This window comes from Pseudochaenichthys georgianus, chromosome 2 (genome assembly GCF_902827115.2).
Source record: "Pseudochaenichthys georgianus chromosome 2, fPseGeo1.2, whole genome shotgun sequence".
Taxonomy (NCBI): domain Eukaryota; kingdom Metazoa; phylum Chordata; class Actinopteri; order Perciformes; family Channichthyidae; genus Pseudochaenichthys; species Pseudochaenichthys georgianus.
In genome coordinates this window covers 3,034,064-3,048,798 of record NC_047504.1, presented here as the reverse complement: position 1 = coordinate 3,048,798, position 14,735 = coordinate 3,034,064, and the positions used below count along the sequence as shown (strand labels likewise).

At 45.1% G+C, this 14,735-nt stretch overlaps 1 protein-coding gene across 6 annotated transcripts in view; it reads left to right on the top strand.

Annotated features, from left to right (window-relative positions):
• LOC117457732 (diacylglycerol kinase zeta-like) overlaps positions 1 to 14,735 on the top strand; it is a 112,014-nt gene that overhangs the window by 62,269 nt on the left and 35,010 nt on the right. For 5 of the 6 annotated variants that reach the window (XM_071205128.1, XM_071205125.1, XM_071205121.1 and 2 more), the window contains 6 exons: positions 1,277 to 1,388; positions 1,774 to 1,860; positions 5,786 to 5,898; positions 6,027 to 6,127; positions 9,603 to 9,682; positions 10,035 to 10,079. In XM_071205128.1, the coding sequence (XP_071061229.1) occupies positions 1,277 to 1,388; positions 1,774 to 1,860; positions 5,786 to 5,898; positions 6,027 to 6,127; positions 9,603 to 9,682; positions 10,035 to 10,079 (538 nt within the window). The remainder of the gene's footprint in view (positions 1 to 1,276; positions 1,389 to 1,773; positions 1,861 to 5,785; positions 5,899 to 6,026; positions 6,128 to 9,602; positions 9,683 to 10,034; positions 10,080 to 14,735) is intronic. The other variant, XM_071205120.1, reaches the window with a different exon arrangement.

Genomic DNA, 14,735 nt, shown 5'->3' with positions numbered 1-14,735 from the left:
TTTTCTTGCCTCTGACTTCAGCGGCAGAAAGCACTGTAACCAGGCAACACGTCTGCTATGGCCTGTCTCCATGTTACTGAGCTAACATTGATTGGTGACAGACAGCTGTTGTTTGTCACATTAGTCAGTGTAAAGATGAGAAGCTGCTACATTAATATTGATGCAGCTCATAATAAAACACACATGCTGTAAGGACCGTCCGAAGCAGAAGCAGCTGGCCCAGCATGTGCACACTTGCAAGGAATCTCACCGTGCTCTTTCAGTTCTGCAATGCTTGGATAAGGACTGGGACAGAGAACAAGAGTGTTTCATGTCATGTCTCCCCATCATCCTGTTCCCTCAGCATTGAGCTGCTGAACAGTGTGTGCAGTCCACTTATGGATGCCCCGAAGGCAGGTCGGGGGGTTGGAAGCGGTGTGGAAGTTGTTTGCAGGGGCACAGCTTAAATAGATCTCTGTATGAATAGAAACTGATGTTATAAGAACATGTGATGAGGCCTTGAGAGAGCAGATACACGTATGTTACGTATATATGTGTCTACTTACTGCACATCTCGTAGGGTTCTATACACGGAAGAGCATACAGGCCAGATGAGAAAAAACGTTTGGGATGTGTCCAAAAGTAAAGAAAACAAATGTGGCTTTAATCTCCCAGAGACAGGCTGCTTGTTTGCCGTGACTTGAGTTAAGTCGGGAGAGGACTTGTGACTCGTCCCCAATGTAATAATGCAAATATACAAACATTTACAGCAGGACCAAATCACCTCTTTGTCGATCACACAACCCCGGCACACCACTGGTGAACTTAATACCGTACGCTACACCCATGTGACAGTTGCAGGAAGTCACGAAACATAACAGTGTGGGGTGTAAACAAATACAAATTAAATTAGAAATCAACAACAACAATGGCTAAACCTGCATTTGGCTCCGACCGATAGATTACATGCTGACAGTGTTATGCTGCCCCTGATAGCATCTGTGTGTGTGTGTGTCAGGCAATTACACTGCAGATAATATGAGTTCAGGCAGATTACCAGACTCAGGCTTGGCATCGCAGTTGGCAGACTGTTTCATGGTGATTGGCTCTTTCTCAGAGGAAACATCGTTATCCAATCATATTGCTGCAGGTTCACAGCACCCCGACTCTTATCTCTGTCACTCTGATGCACACGCTGTTGCTACTAACCTGACCCTGGCTCTATTTCCAACTACTTTTTTAAATAGTTCATAACCACCGTGATATGATGGGATGTGTGTGTGTGTGTGTTGTGCAGATACTGTGCAGGCACCACACCATGGGGTAACCCCGGAGACCATCACGACTTCGAGCCTCAGCGCCATGATGACGGATACATCGAGGTCATCGGGTTTACTATGACCTCACTGGTATGTAGCGCATCATATCCGTTTCGCCATGGTAACCGGTGTGTCTTACTAAAATAAACGTTATCCTAACATGGGTGTCAGTTGAGATGGTTCGTAAAATGACTAATTGTGATTATATGTTCTGAATCGTATCGTTCCAACAATACACTCATGTCACCTTTTCTATAAGTTACAACTTGTTAAAGAGGTACAACATATATTTTATTATGTAGGTGTTAGAATATATATTTTTAAAAAGAGTGTCTGCAGATTGTGTCACAAACGTCACAAGTTAAAGACCACAATGTTCAATGTGCAAAGGGAAAACACAGCGTGTAATGCATACATGGCTGGAGTAATGACCGTGTGTGTGTGTGTGTGTGTGTGTGTGTTTGTGTGTGTACAGGCTACTCTCCAGGTCGGAGGTCATGGTGAGAGGTTGAACCAGTGCAGAGAAGTCACCCTGACAACTACCAAACCACTGCCAGTACAGGTACACACTGTACACACGTACTGTTCGCCCACGTACTGTTCACCCACGTACTGTACACCCACGTACTGTTCACACGTACTGTTCACACGTACTGTTCACCCACGTACTGTTCACCCACATACTGTTCACACACGTACTGTTCGCCCACGTACTGTTCGCCCACGTACTGTTCGCCCACGTACTGTTCGCCCACGTTCTGTTTGCCCACGTTCTGTTCGCCCACGTACTGTTCGCCCACGTACTGTTCGCCCACGTACTGTTCGCCCACGTACTGTTCGCCCACGTACGTACTGTTCACCCACGTTCTGTTCGCCCACGTTCTGTTCCCCCGTACTGTTCCCACGTACTGTTCACCCACGTACTGTTCGCCCACGTACTGTTCGCCCACGTACTGTTCACCCACGTACTGTTCGCCCACGTACTGTTCGCCCACGTACTGTTCGCCCACGTTCTGTTCCCCCGTACTGTTCCCCCGTACTGTTCGCCCACGTACTGTTCGCCCACGTACTGTTCGCCCACGTACTGTTCGCCCACGTACTGTTCGCCCACGTACTGTTCACACACGTACTGTTCACCCACGTACTGTTCACCCACGTACTGTTCACCCACGTACTGTTCACACACGTACTGTTCACCCACGTACTGTTCGCCCACGTACTGTTAACCCACGTACTGTTCACACACGTACTGTTCGCCCACGTACTGTTCGCCCACGTACTGTTCGCCCACGTACTCTTCGCCCACGTACTGTTCGCCCACGTACTGTTCGCCCACGTACTGTTTTAACGTACTGTTCGCCCACGTACTGTTCGCCCACGTACTGTTCGCCCACGTACTGTTTGCCCACGTACTGTTCGCCCACGTACTGTTCACCCACGTACTGTTCACCCACGTACTGTACTGTTCACCCACGTACTGTTCACACACGTATTGTTCACCCATGTACTGTTCGCCCACGTACTCTTCGCCCACGTACTGTTCGCCCACGTACTGTTCGCCCACGTACTGTTCGCCCACGTACTGTTCACCCACGTACTGTTTTAACGTACTGTTCACCCACGTACTGTTCGCCCACGTACTGTTCGCCCACGTACTGTTCACCCACGTACTGTTTTAACGTACTGTTCACCCACATACTGTTCACCCACGTACTGTTTTAACGTACTGTTCGCCCACGTACTGTTCGCCCACGTACTGTTCACCCACGTACTGTTCACCCACATACTGTTTTAACGTACTGTTCACCCACATACTGTTCACCCACGTACTGTTTTAACGTACTGTTCACCCACATACTGTTCACCCACGTACTGTTCACCCACGTACTGTTTTAACGTACTGTTCGCCCACGTACTGTTCGCCCACGTACTGTTCACCCACGTACTGTTCACCCACATACTGTTTTAACGTACTGTTCACCCACGTACTGTTTTAACGTACTGTTCGCCCACGTACTGTTCACCCACGTACTGTTCGCCCACGTACTGTTCACCCACGTACTGTTCACCCACATACTGTTCACCCACGTACTGTTTTAACGTACTGTTCACCCACATACTGTTCACCCACGTACTGTTTTAACGTACTGTTCGCCCACGTACTGTTCGCCCACGTACTGTTCACCCACGTACTGTTCACCCACATACTGTTTTAACGTACTGTTCACCCACGTACTGTTTTAACGTACTGTTCGCCCACGTACTGTTCACCCACGTACTGTTCGCCCACGTACTGTTCACCCACGTACTGTTCACCCACGTACTGTTCACCCACGTAATGTTCGCCCACGTACTGTTCACCCACGTACTGTACTGTTCACCCACGTACTGTTCACCCACGTACTGTTCACCCACGTACTGTTCACCCACGTACTGTTCACCCACGTACTGTACTGTTCACCCACATACTGTTCACCCACGTACTGTTTTAACGTACTGTTCGCCCACGTACTGTTCACCCACGTACTGTTCGCCCACGTACTGTTCACCCACGTACTGTTCACCCACATACTGTTCACCCACGTACTGTTTTAACGTACTGTTCACCCACATACTGTTCACCCACGTACTGTTTTAACGTACTGTTCGCCCACGTACTGTTCGCCCACGTACTGTTCACCCACGTACTGTTCACCCACATACTGTTTTAACGTACTGTTCACCCACGTACTGTTTTAACGTACTGTTCGCCCACGTACTGTTCACCCACGTACTGTTCGCCCACGTACTGTTCACCCACGTACTGTTCACCCACGTACTGTTCACCCACGTAATGTTCGCCCACGTACTGTTCACCCACGTACTGTACTGTTCGCCCACGTACTGTTCGCCCACGTACTGTACTGTTCGCCCACGTACTGTTCGCCCACGTACTGTTCGCCCACGTACTGTTCACCCACGTACTGTTCACCCACGTACTGTTCACCCACATACTGTTTTAACGTACTGTTCACCCACGTACTGTTTTAACGTACTGTTCGCCCACGTACTGTTCACCCACGTACTGTTCGCCCACGTACTGTTCACCCACGTACTGTTCACCCACGTACTGTTCACCCACGTAATGTTCGCCCACGTACTGTTCACCCACGTACTGTACTGTTCGCCCACGTACTGTTCACCCACGTACTGTACTGTTCGCCCACGTACTGTTCGCCCACGTACTGTTCGCCCACGTACTGTTCGCCCACGTACTGTTCACCCACGTACTGTTCACCCACGTACTGTTCACCCACGTACTGTACTGTTCACCCACATACTGTTCACCCACGTACTGTTTTAACGTACTGTTCACCCACGTACTGTTCACCCACGTACTGTACTGTTCGCCCACGTACTGTTCGCCCACGTACTGTTCGCCCACGTACTGTTCACCCACGTACTGTTCGCCCACGTACTGTTCGCCCACGTACTGTTCACCCACGTACTGTTCACCCACGTACTGTTCACCCACGTACTGTACTGTTCACCCACATACTGTTCACCCACGTACTGTTTTAACGTACTGTTCGCCCACGTACTGTTCGCCCACGTACTGTTCACCCACGTACTGTTCACCCACATACTGTTTTAACGTACTGTTCACCCACATACTGTTCACCCACGTACTGTTTTAACGTACTGTTCACCCACATACTGTTCACCCACGTACTGTTCACCCACGTACTGTTTTAACGTACTGTTCGCCCACGTACTGTTCGCCCACGTACTGTTCACCCACGTACTGTTCACCCACATACTGTTTTAACGTACTGTTCACCCACGTACTGTTTTAACGTACTGTTCGCCCACGTACTGTTCACCCACGTACTGTTCGCCCACGTACTGTTCACCCACGTACTGTTCACCCACATACTGTTCACCCACGTACTGTTTTAACGTACTGTTCACCCACGTACTGTTTTAACGTACTGTTCACCCACATACTGTTCACCCACGTACTGTTTTAACGTACTGTTCGCCCACGTACTGTTCGCCCACGTACTGTTCACCCACGTACTGTTCACCCACATACTGTTTTAACGTACTGTTCACCCACGTACTGTTTTAACGTACTGTTCGCCCACGTACTGTTCACCCACGTACTGTTCGCCCACGTACTGTTCACCCACGTACTGTTCACCCACGTACTGTTCACCCACGTAATGTTCGCCCACGTACTGTTCACCCACGTACTGTACTGTTCGCCCACGTACTGTTCACCCACGTACTGTTCACCCACGTACTGTTCACCCACGTACTGTACTGTTCACCCACGTACTGTTCGCCCACGTACTGTTCGCCCACGTTCTGTTCACCCACGTAATGTTCACCCACGTACTGTTCACCCACGTACTGTTCACCCACGTACTGTTCGCCCACGTTCTGTTCACCCACGTAATGTTCGCCCACGTACTGTTCACACATACTGTGTTCTTGTGTTACAGGTGGACGGTGAGCCGTGCAGACTGGCTCCCTCTGTCATCACCATCAGCCTGAGGAACCAGGCCAACATGATCCAGAAGACCAAACGCAGGACCTCACTGCCACACCTCAATGAGTGAGACACACACACACACACACACACACACACACACACACACACACACCCACACACACGTTTTTTCCAACGTGTGAACGTGTAATATGGATGTGCTAAAGTGTTGTGGTTCTGTGTGTGTGTGTCAGTCAGCAGCCGGTGCCTGAGAGGCTGAGGATCAGAGTGAGCAGGATCAGCATGACTGACTACGAGGCTCTGCACTACGACAAGGACAAACTACGGCAAGCATGTAAGGGGCAAAAAGACACCAACACTTCCATACTGTATGTCCGCAGCAGTGCAACGCTTTTAGTAACCAATGTGACGCCAACATGACTTCATCTGTAATAAAGGTGGTGGCGAAGTCCATAGGGACTTGGCTTGGCTAGCCCACTGCTCCTAACACTAGGATGGGTCACATGCAGAGAAACCGTTTCGTTACATATTACCTGTACTACGTAATGACAATAAGTTGAATCTTCTTCATCTTCTTCTTCATATGGAAGTGGAAGTCTGATCAAAAGTTAAAAAATCAAGTTCTGACTTTATTCTAAAAATGCTGTCTTTTTTCAAAAGAATTCTCTCAAATGGCCCAATCCTTCTTTTTTTATCATACATTCTTTATTGCAACATCTTCAATTTACAACACAGTACAGAAGTTCTGAAGGTACATACAATCCTAAAATAAAGATAGATAGATTACAAATATTTGATACGTTTTTACCTCACAACACATGACACATGTACTGTACTGCTTTTCTTATTGTCAATAACCAAAAGCCCGTTTGGAAAATACATCTTTATCAACTCAAATAATACAAGCTAAAATAACAATCACGACACACACAGCAGCGAATAAGCTGGGTTCTAAAAAGTCCTTCAGTTAGATTGTGTGGGAGGGTGACCTTTAGATGGTGTACATTTCAGAACACGGAAATGTATTCAGGCTGAAAGAAACAAACCAAAAAACAAAAGGATTTGATGCCTGATGTTTTGCCATGTAAATGATATTTAAACACCAAAGATTGTGATATGAGTGTTATTGAGGCGGTGTGGAACAGTGAGGTCATCAGTGCATGGAGACTCTTTATCAGCACACCACCCAATGGCTGCCACTTACAATGCCAATTGCTCCTTTCTGAGGATGAATTGATTACATCAGATCAGCTGATTGTCCGTATGGGCTCAAGTCTTCTGTGGAGGAGGTGAAGAGGGTGGAGAGCAGCAGGTGAGGATGCTGACTGACAGCAGCATGTGGAAGCTGGACAACAGCTGGAGGATTAGCAGGTGGAGCGGTGAGGGGGGGGGGGGTGGAGTTGAGGGTCAACACTGACACTTACAGACGTCTCTCCATCCTCCTCTTCTCACTGCTGTGTGCCTGTGTTTATGTAACACACACACACACACACACACACACACACACACACACACACACACACACACACACACACACACACACACACACACACACACACACAGTAAGTAGCGCACATTTTTCAGGAATAGAGAACAGGACAGCATCTCCTCTCTCCACATCGCTCTGTCATTAGGACCAATTACACTCAGCTGGTTGCACACACACATACATACACACACACACACACACACACACACGTCCTCAGTTAGTCCATGTTATTTCACAGTTTTACCACAGGGGGGCGCTGTTACCTTTTACAATATCGAAACGCCTAATTATACTGTACACTTTTTTATGTTGCTTTACATTTTCTCCTATGTTTTTTTTTGTAATTTATATTTCCATTATAGTATCTGGCGCTCTAGCCCAATCCAAACAATTCCAAAATGGTTGAAAATAGGTATTTCATACTGATTGAAATGAATAATTCTTAATGATTTCTTCAGTTGAATCAAATATTTCTTCTGGTTTTGAGATATTTTTCATCATTTCCATATTTGTAATACCTCAGCTTTTGTTCTCTTGATCTGAAGTTTGAGTTGTTTCTCATTATGCAAATCAATCACAGCTCTCCACTTGTGGATGTGTCACTGTTGGGGAGATGGTGAAAATATGCCTCATACCCTGAGGCGCAGCGTTATATCATCTCAGTGTCATCCTCTCTCCGTGTTCTGACACGGGCCGAGAGGAGAGACGCTTTGTGATCACGCCACAGGTATGATGTGAGCCGACCCTCTACAGATGACACCTGATATCCAGCAGGATCACAGCAGCTGATTAACGGAAGCAGAGCCACTGGTTTTAAATGTTCCGCAGTGTGTTGACTACTTGAAACAACGTGCTTGTATGTGAGCTCTACGAACACAGTGCATGTACCACCAATCCACTGCTTATTGTGCGCCACTCGAAAGGCCAGTCTATGCAGAATTTGCATTTAAAGGCAGTGTTTAAGTGCTGCAGATAGAGGTAACCATCTTTCATATTTCATTCAAGCACCACAATTTCCATATGGGGGCCATTTATTGAAAAACAGCCGTAAGCCACTTGAATTCTCCCATTTGCGACCATTTTCCAAGAGGGCCGATAAAACTGTTTTTTAACCACTTGATCAATTTGTGTGATTTTGCGATTGAATTATACGTGTTGGACTACGGGGAAGTCAACTGTACTATTTAGACATTTCTTTAGATTTATTTTTGTAAATAAAACACAAAAAGGTTCAAATGTGGGGTTTATTCGAAAGCATTTGGGACACTAAACCACACTAATACTAGTCTACTATGTTAGCAGCATTAGCTAGCTGAACACCATGATGTCCTCAGTACTACCTCTGCCGCTACACTTCCACACCTCTGACACCTCAACGCACGTTGGTTATCCAGTCAAAAAGCTGAATTTGGTTTTCCACGTGGTCAAAAGATCATTCATCGGGCAGGGGAAAGAGATTTTATTACAATAAATGATATTTCCAAGCCCTCATTGGTGGCTACCTTCAAAATTGCCACCTTCAAAACCTCAAAGAAGTTGCGATGTGGCGATTTGAGTTCTTGAGTTCCCTTTGGAAAGATTCCCCTGGTATATTCAGTTATCCGCAGCACTATGGGTGGGATTGTTTCTAGATGCACTTGAATGAACAACTTGTAGACTCTCTCCAATGAATGCCTGTGCTGACTGTTGCTCGCTCCCTGTGCAGTGTTCTACACTCAGATGTTTAGTATCAATGAGAGGTGTGTGGGTTCAGGAGCTCCAGCACAAAGAGCTGTGATATCCATCCAGCAGGGTGGTGCAGGTGCCTCCTCGGGGAGCTGAGGCTTCCCTTTCAAGGGAACATATCCAGGAGCAGACGGCATCTAAGAAAATAAAAGGCATTATCTCCAAAGTTAAAACTGAGTTTACTTCCTTTCATGAGTAAGAGCAGTTGTCTATTGATGGGGTGTTCAATCCGAGCACATTTCAAAGTTCTAACTATGACAATTTCACACAAATAGGATAAAATATTGAAGTGATAACATGTTGAAAACACTTGAAAGTTACATAGGGCTTAACTAGTCATTGTAGTTATAGTTAACACACTGATTGTAGCCAGTTTTAACATCAGCTGATAAGTTGTAGTGTTGGTGCACAGTCCATACAACCCTATACACACTGTATATTAGATTCATGTGTAGCTCCAGGTCCACGTCCCTCGGGCCAAAATGAGCAGAATTAAAAGTGGCAGGACTTCCAGGGTCCTGGGGGGCTCAGCTCCACTGTATAAGTAGATATCAAAGTGCTGTAGGATAATTGTCTTGTTCCTCTGTATCTGCAGCCATTCCGCTGGGACTCATCGTGGTGTCTGGTGACAGCGACTTAGAGACCTGCAGAGAACACATCCAGCGTTTACAGGAGGTAAGAAAAAGGGGATGGGGGGGGGGGGGCATGAAAAGGGCATAGTTCCGTGTCACTGAATGGAAGGTTTTTTAAAGCCAATTAAAGTGTGTGCTTAATTTAGTGTCAAGGAATGTCTCATTTATACATTTGGTTTAAGTTATGTGTTTAACATAAAAAAGGTACAGAAGCTTTCAGTCAGAAAGTGTCTGTTGTATTATGAAACCCATACATATGGCGGGTACTATGGGAACCGTTTGGCTCACTCTGATTGGATGAGAAAGTACATTTTATCGTGCTGCTTCACAGTGTGAGTTGTCAAACTTGCAGACTCCTCTCTCCTCTCCTCTCTCCTCTGCCTCCCCCCCTCCAGGACTTCTGCTCTGTTCACCCCTCCCTCACATACTGGGGGCCGCAGGTTGGTAGTTTGTGACTGGAGTACTTGGCGTGGTTTTTGTTTGGCACACGAGAAACTACAAACGGCTACAAACACTTTCAAATGAAATGAAAAAAATCATTCAATTCCTTATGTTACATCAGCACTTACTGAAACACACAAGAAGAGGTTACATGTAGGGCCCGAGCACGAGAGCGCGAGGACCCAACGGCGTCCGAGCGCGACAATAACTTTGCCTCTTTGTACCACATTTATTATTTACACTACATTTATTATTTACACTACAACTACCTTAAGGAAAGAATGTACACTGAACACAAATATAAACGCAACACTTTTGTTTTTGCTCCCATTTTTCATGAGATGAACTCAAAGATCTAAAACATTTTCTATATACACAAAATAACCATTTCTCTCAAATATTGTTCACAAATCTGAAAAAATGTGTGATAGTGAGCACTTCTCCTTTGCCGAGATAATCCATCCCACCTCCCAGGTGTGGCATATCAAGATGCTGATTAGACAGCACGATTATTGCACAGGTGTGCCTTAGGCTGGCCACAATAAAAGGCAATTTACTTGAATATTTTCACATTTTTTACTCCACTACATTTTGTTAGCAACTAATTGTGCTTTTCACTCAACTACATTTATTTGACATCTTTAGTTACTATGCAGATTTATTTGCAGTTACTTTATATTTAAATCAACACACATTATTACACATTATTCTATTTAGCTACCCAAAGTAATTCAAATATACCAAGTGCCACATTGAAATTATGAACAATAAATATCTGGTGCTTAAAATGGCCATTTTGCATGATAAAGAACAAATTACAATTTTGAATGTAGGACTTTTACTGAATGCTGGGTAAATCCTGCGGTCTGAATCCAGAGGTGGATTTTGGTGGAAAGGTTACATCTGACACCGGGCTGAGAGGCAGCTCGTTAAAGAAGGCTCTAAATGTTCCACCACACACACACACACACAACACACACACACACACACACACACACACACACACACACACACACACACACACACACACACACACACACACACACACACACACACACACACACACACACACACACACACACACACACACACACACACACACACATCAACAGAGCTCATTCTGTACTCTAAGGATACAAAGTAAGGCATGTGGCCAGTCATACATTACACAACACCATACACAAACACACATACAGATAAATAAACAAGCTCAGGAAAAATCAACATCGACTAAGTCATCATTAGAACAAATCGAGAGAGAGAGATGAAAATAAAACTTCCCCAAAGTTGACAAAGTCTCATAAATCCCAGAAGTGCACTCAGTGAAGATACTGCAGAGTAAAAGATTGAATGTGACTTCAAAGTTCTTTTGACAAGTCACTGATTCCATTATGTATTATGTGAGAGAACACTTTCCTGATAGCATTAGTTTCCACTGCTACTGTGGAAGAAAGAGTGCCCTTTGTCTTGTGTGTCGGATGCTCCATCACATGCAGCTCTACCATTATGGTTCTTTCATGTTCTGACACCCTTATGGAACGCCTCCCTAATGGAGCCATGTGCTTGATGGGCATAAAGACGGATGCATTAAGCAGACTGCATGTCAACAGTGACTGGGAGGGAAGTCAAATGGTCTGTGTTCTCACCGTGTACTTTTACACATACTGTGATGCACAAAGACTGTTCGGTCTGTCAGGATCAAACTGCCCCTCAGGCCCTCTTGGTGTCTGACTGTGGTGCTCATGATTTTGATATGAAGCGTTAAAGCTCGGCTCTCCTGTCTCAGGGACCTTCTTCCCAAGTGAGTTCCAGAGGGACCTTGTCAGCCCGATTCCAAAGCTGCCTTACCTGCAGATGCACCCAGGGGACCATTCCATTCGTGATGGCCCCACACACAGAAATTGCCGTATGCTAACTTGCATATGTTGGGCAATTTGCACAATTAGCACAAGTTATGTTAGTTAGCATTTATCACCATTATAGCCTATGTGGACGATAGTTATAAAACATTTTCAGGATCAAAAATGGCAGTTTTAACCAGAAAGTGGATATTTTTTTGCTCCCTGTGATAGGGCTGCACGATATTGGAAAAAACTGACATTACGATTTCCCCCCCCCCCACCCCCCCCCCCCCCCCCCCCCCCCCCCTGCGATATGAGAACATACTGGAATTGAAGAAAATACCGGGTTTTTTTTTCCGCAAACCATCCTTTCTTGAACTTTAATGCTATACAATTGGTATTTTTTTAACTATATTTAACCGGATGAAGGATTTTAGTCACGGACGTCTGGATCTTAAAGGTGGGGTAGGTACGTTTGAGAAACCGGCTGGAGATACACTTTGTGTTATTTTCCATGGAATGCTCTCAACATCCCGATAGCAATGAATATCTGAAGTGCTTTGACAAAAAATACATAAAAAAATCATCTGTGGTACTGTAAAAAGCACGACCAATCATCTGAGTCAGCTAAAGTAACTGGATGGCCTACCTGCCTGTCAGCCTTCCATCTGGGCACAAACTGATCTCGTGCCCTCATTGGTCATGTGCGCGTTCGTGTGTGTTGGAGGAGGGGCTCTGTGAGGAAGTAGCAGATTTGTTCCGGCTGTGTATTTTCAAATTCTAGCGCATTCCAGCTGGTTTCTCCAAAATGACCGACCCCACCTTTAAGTTATCAGAGCAACAAGCTGAGCTAGCTCGGTTAGCAGCGCCAAGCTGCCTGCCTGGAGAAACACATGAAACTACTTTATTCAGTGTTTCACCTTTAATCACGGGGTCCGTTTGCTTTGGAGATTCGATTGTGGTTTGCTGTGCATGCAGAGCCTGCATGTCACTCACTCAAGTACCCCTGACATGTGAGCCGCGCAACTTTTCCTTTTGTAGCAAGCAGCAAAATAATTCTAACATGACGTGTTTGAGTTAATTTGCCTACTTAATATCGCAAGTCCTACAACAACAAAAAAAAAACACGTCCACGCGATGTGAATATTGCGCATGCGCATATCGCGATTATCGTCACGACACGATATATCGTGCAGCTCTACCCTGTGAGCTGATTTTTGATGATCGGTTAACTTCAACTCAGTTAAAAGTTGTAGGATTTCCGTCCACAAGCATTCTATAGAAATGCAGTTTGCACATTTTAATTTACAGCCCAATACATTCGGAGTTGAAAATGGAATATTGCAGATAACAAAGGGACGTTTACCAACCTAAATAATGCTTCAGGAGCTGTAGAAATTGTGTGCAATATCCAGACATTTATTTCCCTGTCAGGTGGAACATAAGGATGCAGCCAAACACTCAGTCGGGAATATCTTTAGCTGAAAGCCCTTAAGCAAGAGTAGTGTTTTTATACCCCTATAGGCATTAATGATGAGGGGGGGGGGCACGGGATACAGGATCAGTCAGATGATGCATTAGTTTACACTCCCCTTCCCTTTTTATCAGCTTTTCAAATATCTTTGATGGATAAGAGGCCGGTTTAAACGAACAATGAACACCCACTCTGATTTAGAGGCCTTTCACACCTGATAGGGACACACCTTGACCCCTGATAGACACACACACACACACACACACACACACACACACACACACACACACCACACACACACACACACACACACACACACACACACACACACACACACACACACACACACACACACACACAGAGATTTGTTTCCATAGAGATGAGTTTCCGCTGTGTTTCTCAGCATGTTACAGCATGATGCATGGACTATTGTTTGTTTTTTCAGATGTGTGTGTGTGTGTTTGTGACCTTTGCTACCTGTTCTTGTGTGCCTCTCGTATCTATATATAATTTGTGTGAGTCTATTGTGATGAAAAGTTTGACTTGTTATTGACATGTTGACATAGATGCGGGTATATGGTACTTTCTCTGACCTCCTCAGAAGAAACACAAACAGCTCCAGTGTTTGGAGTATACTTGTGTGTATTCATGGTACCTCCTTTGTTCAACAAACACTTTCCACAAGAAGAAAGGATCAGACAGAAAACCTCATTAAAAGTGTTCTAAATGAAACTCAAAGAGCCTTTTGCTTCTCAAATGGGATTTTAACTACACAATACAGTCGCTCTAAACCCTTGTACTACTACGCTTTCTTTTGCACTTTTGTTACAAGTAAAATAATGTCTAGAATGCCAATAGCTATTTGAAGTGAGATGTTATATTTTGCTGGGCGTCCTACAGCACAGACAGACCCCTGCAGTCTGTTCCATTTATCTGGTTTATAGCAGTATAATTCACTCGCATTAACCAAGCAAAGTTACCTTACTAAATAATGCTTTCTCGTTGTTATAGCAGTACAGATCCTTTTGATATCACAATCACACTGAGGATGTGTTGCATCCTTTAATAAATCACAAAGCACAGTAAAGCAAATAATAGCTGTGTCTGGAGATGTCCCGATCCGATCACGTGATCGGGGATCGGAGCCGATCACGTGATTTTCAAAAGATCGGAAATCGGGAGGAAAAAATCGGGGATCGGGAATCTTTTTAATTTTTTTTAATTTAATGTTACAAAACAAAAATGACCATGTTCACGTCTTTAAGTCATCCTGAGGCCTTAGTTTTGGTTTAAAATGACACAACATCATGTATGTGTTGCTTTCTTTGGGCTTGTTTTCA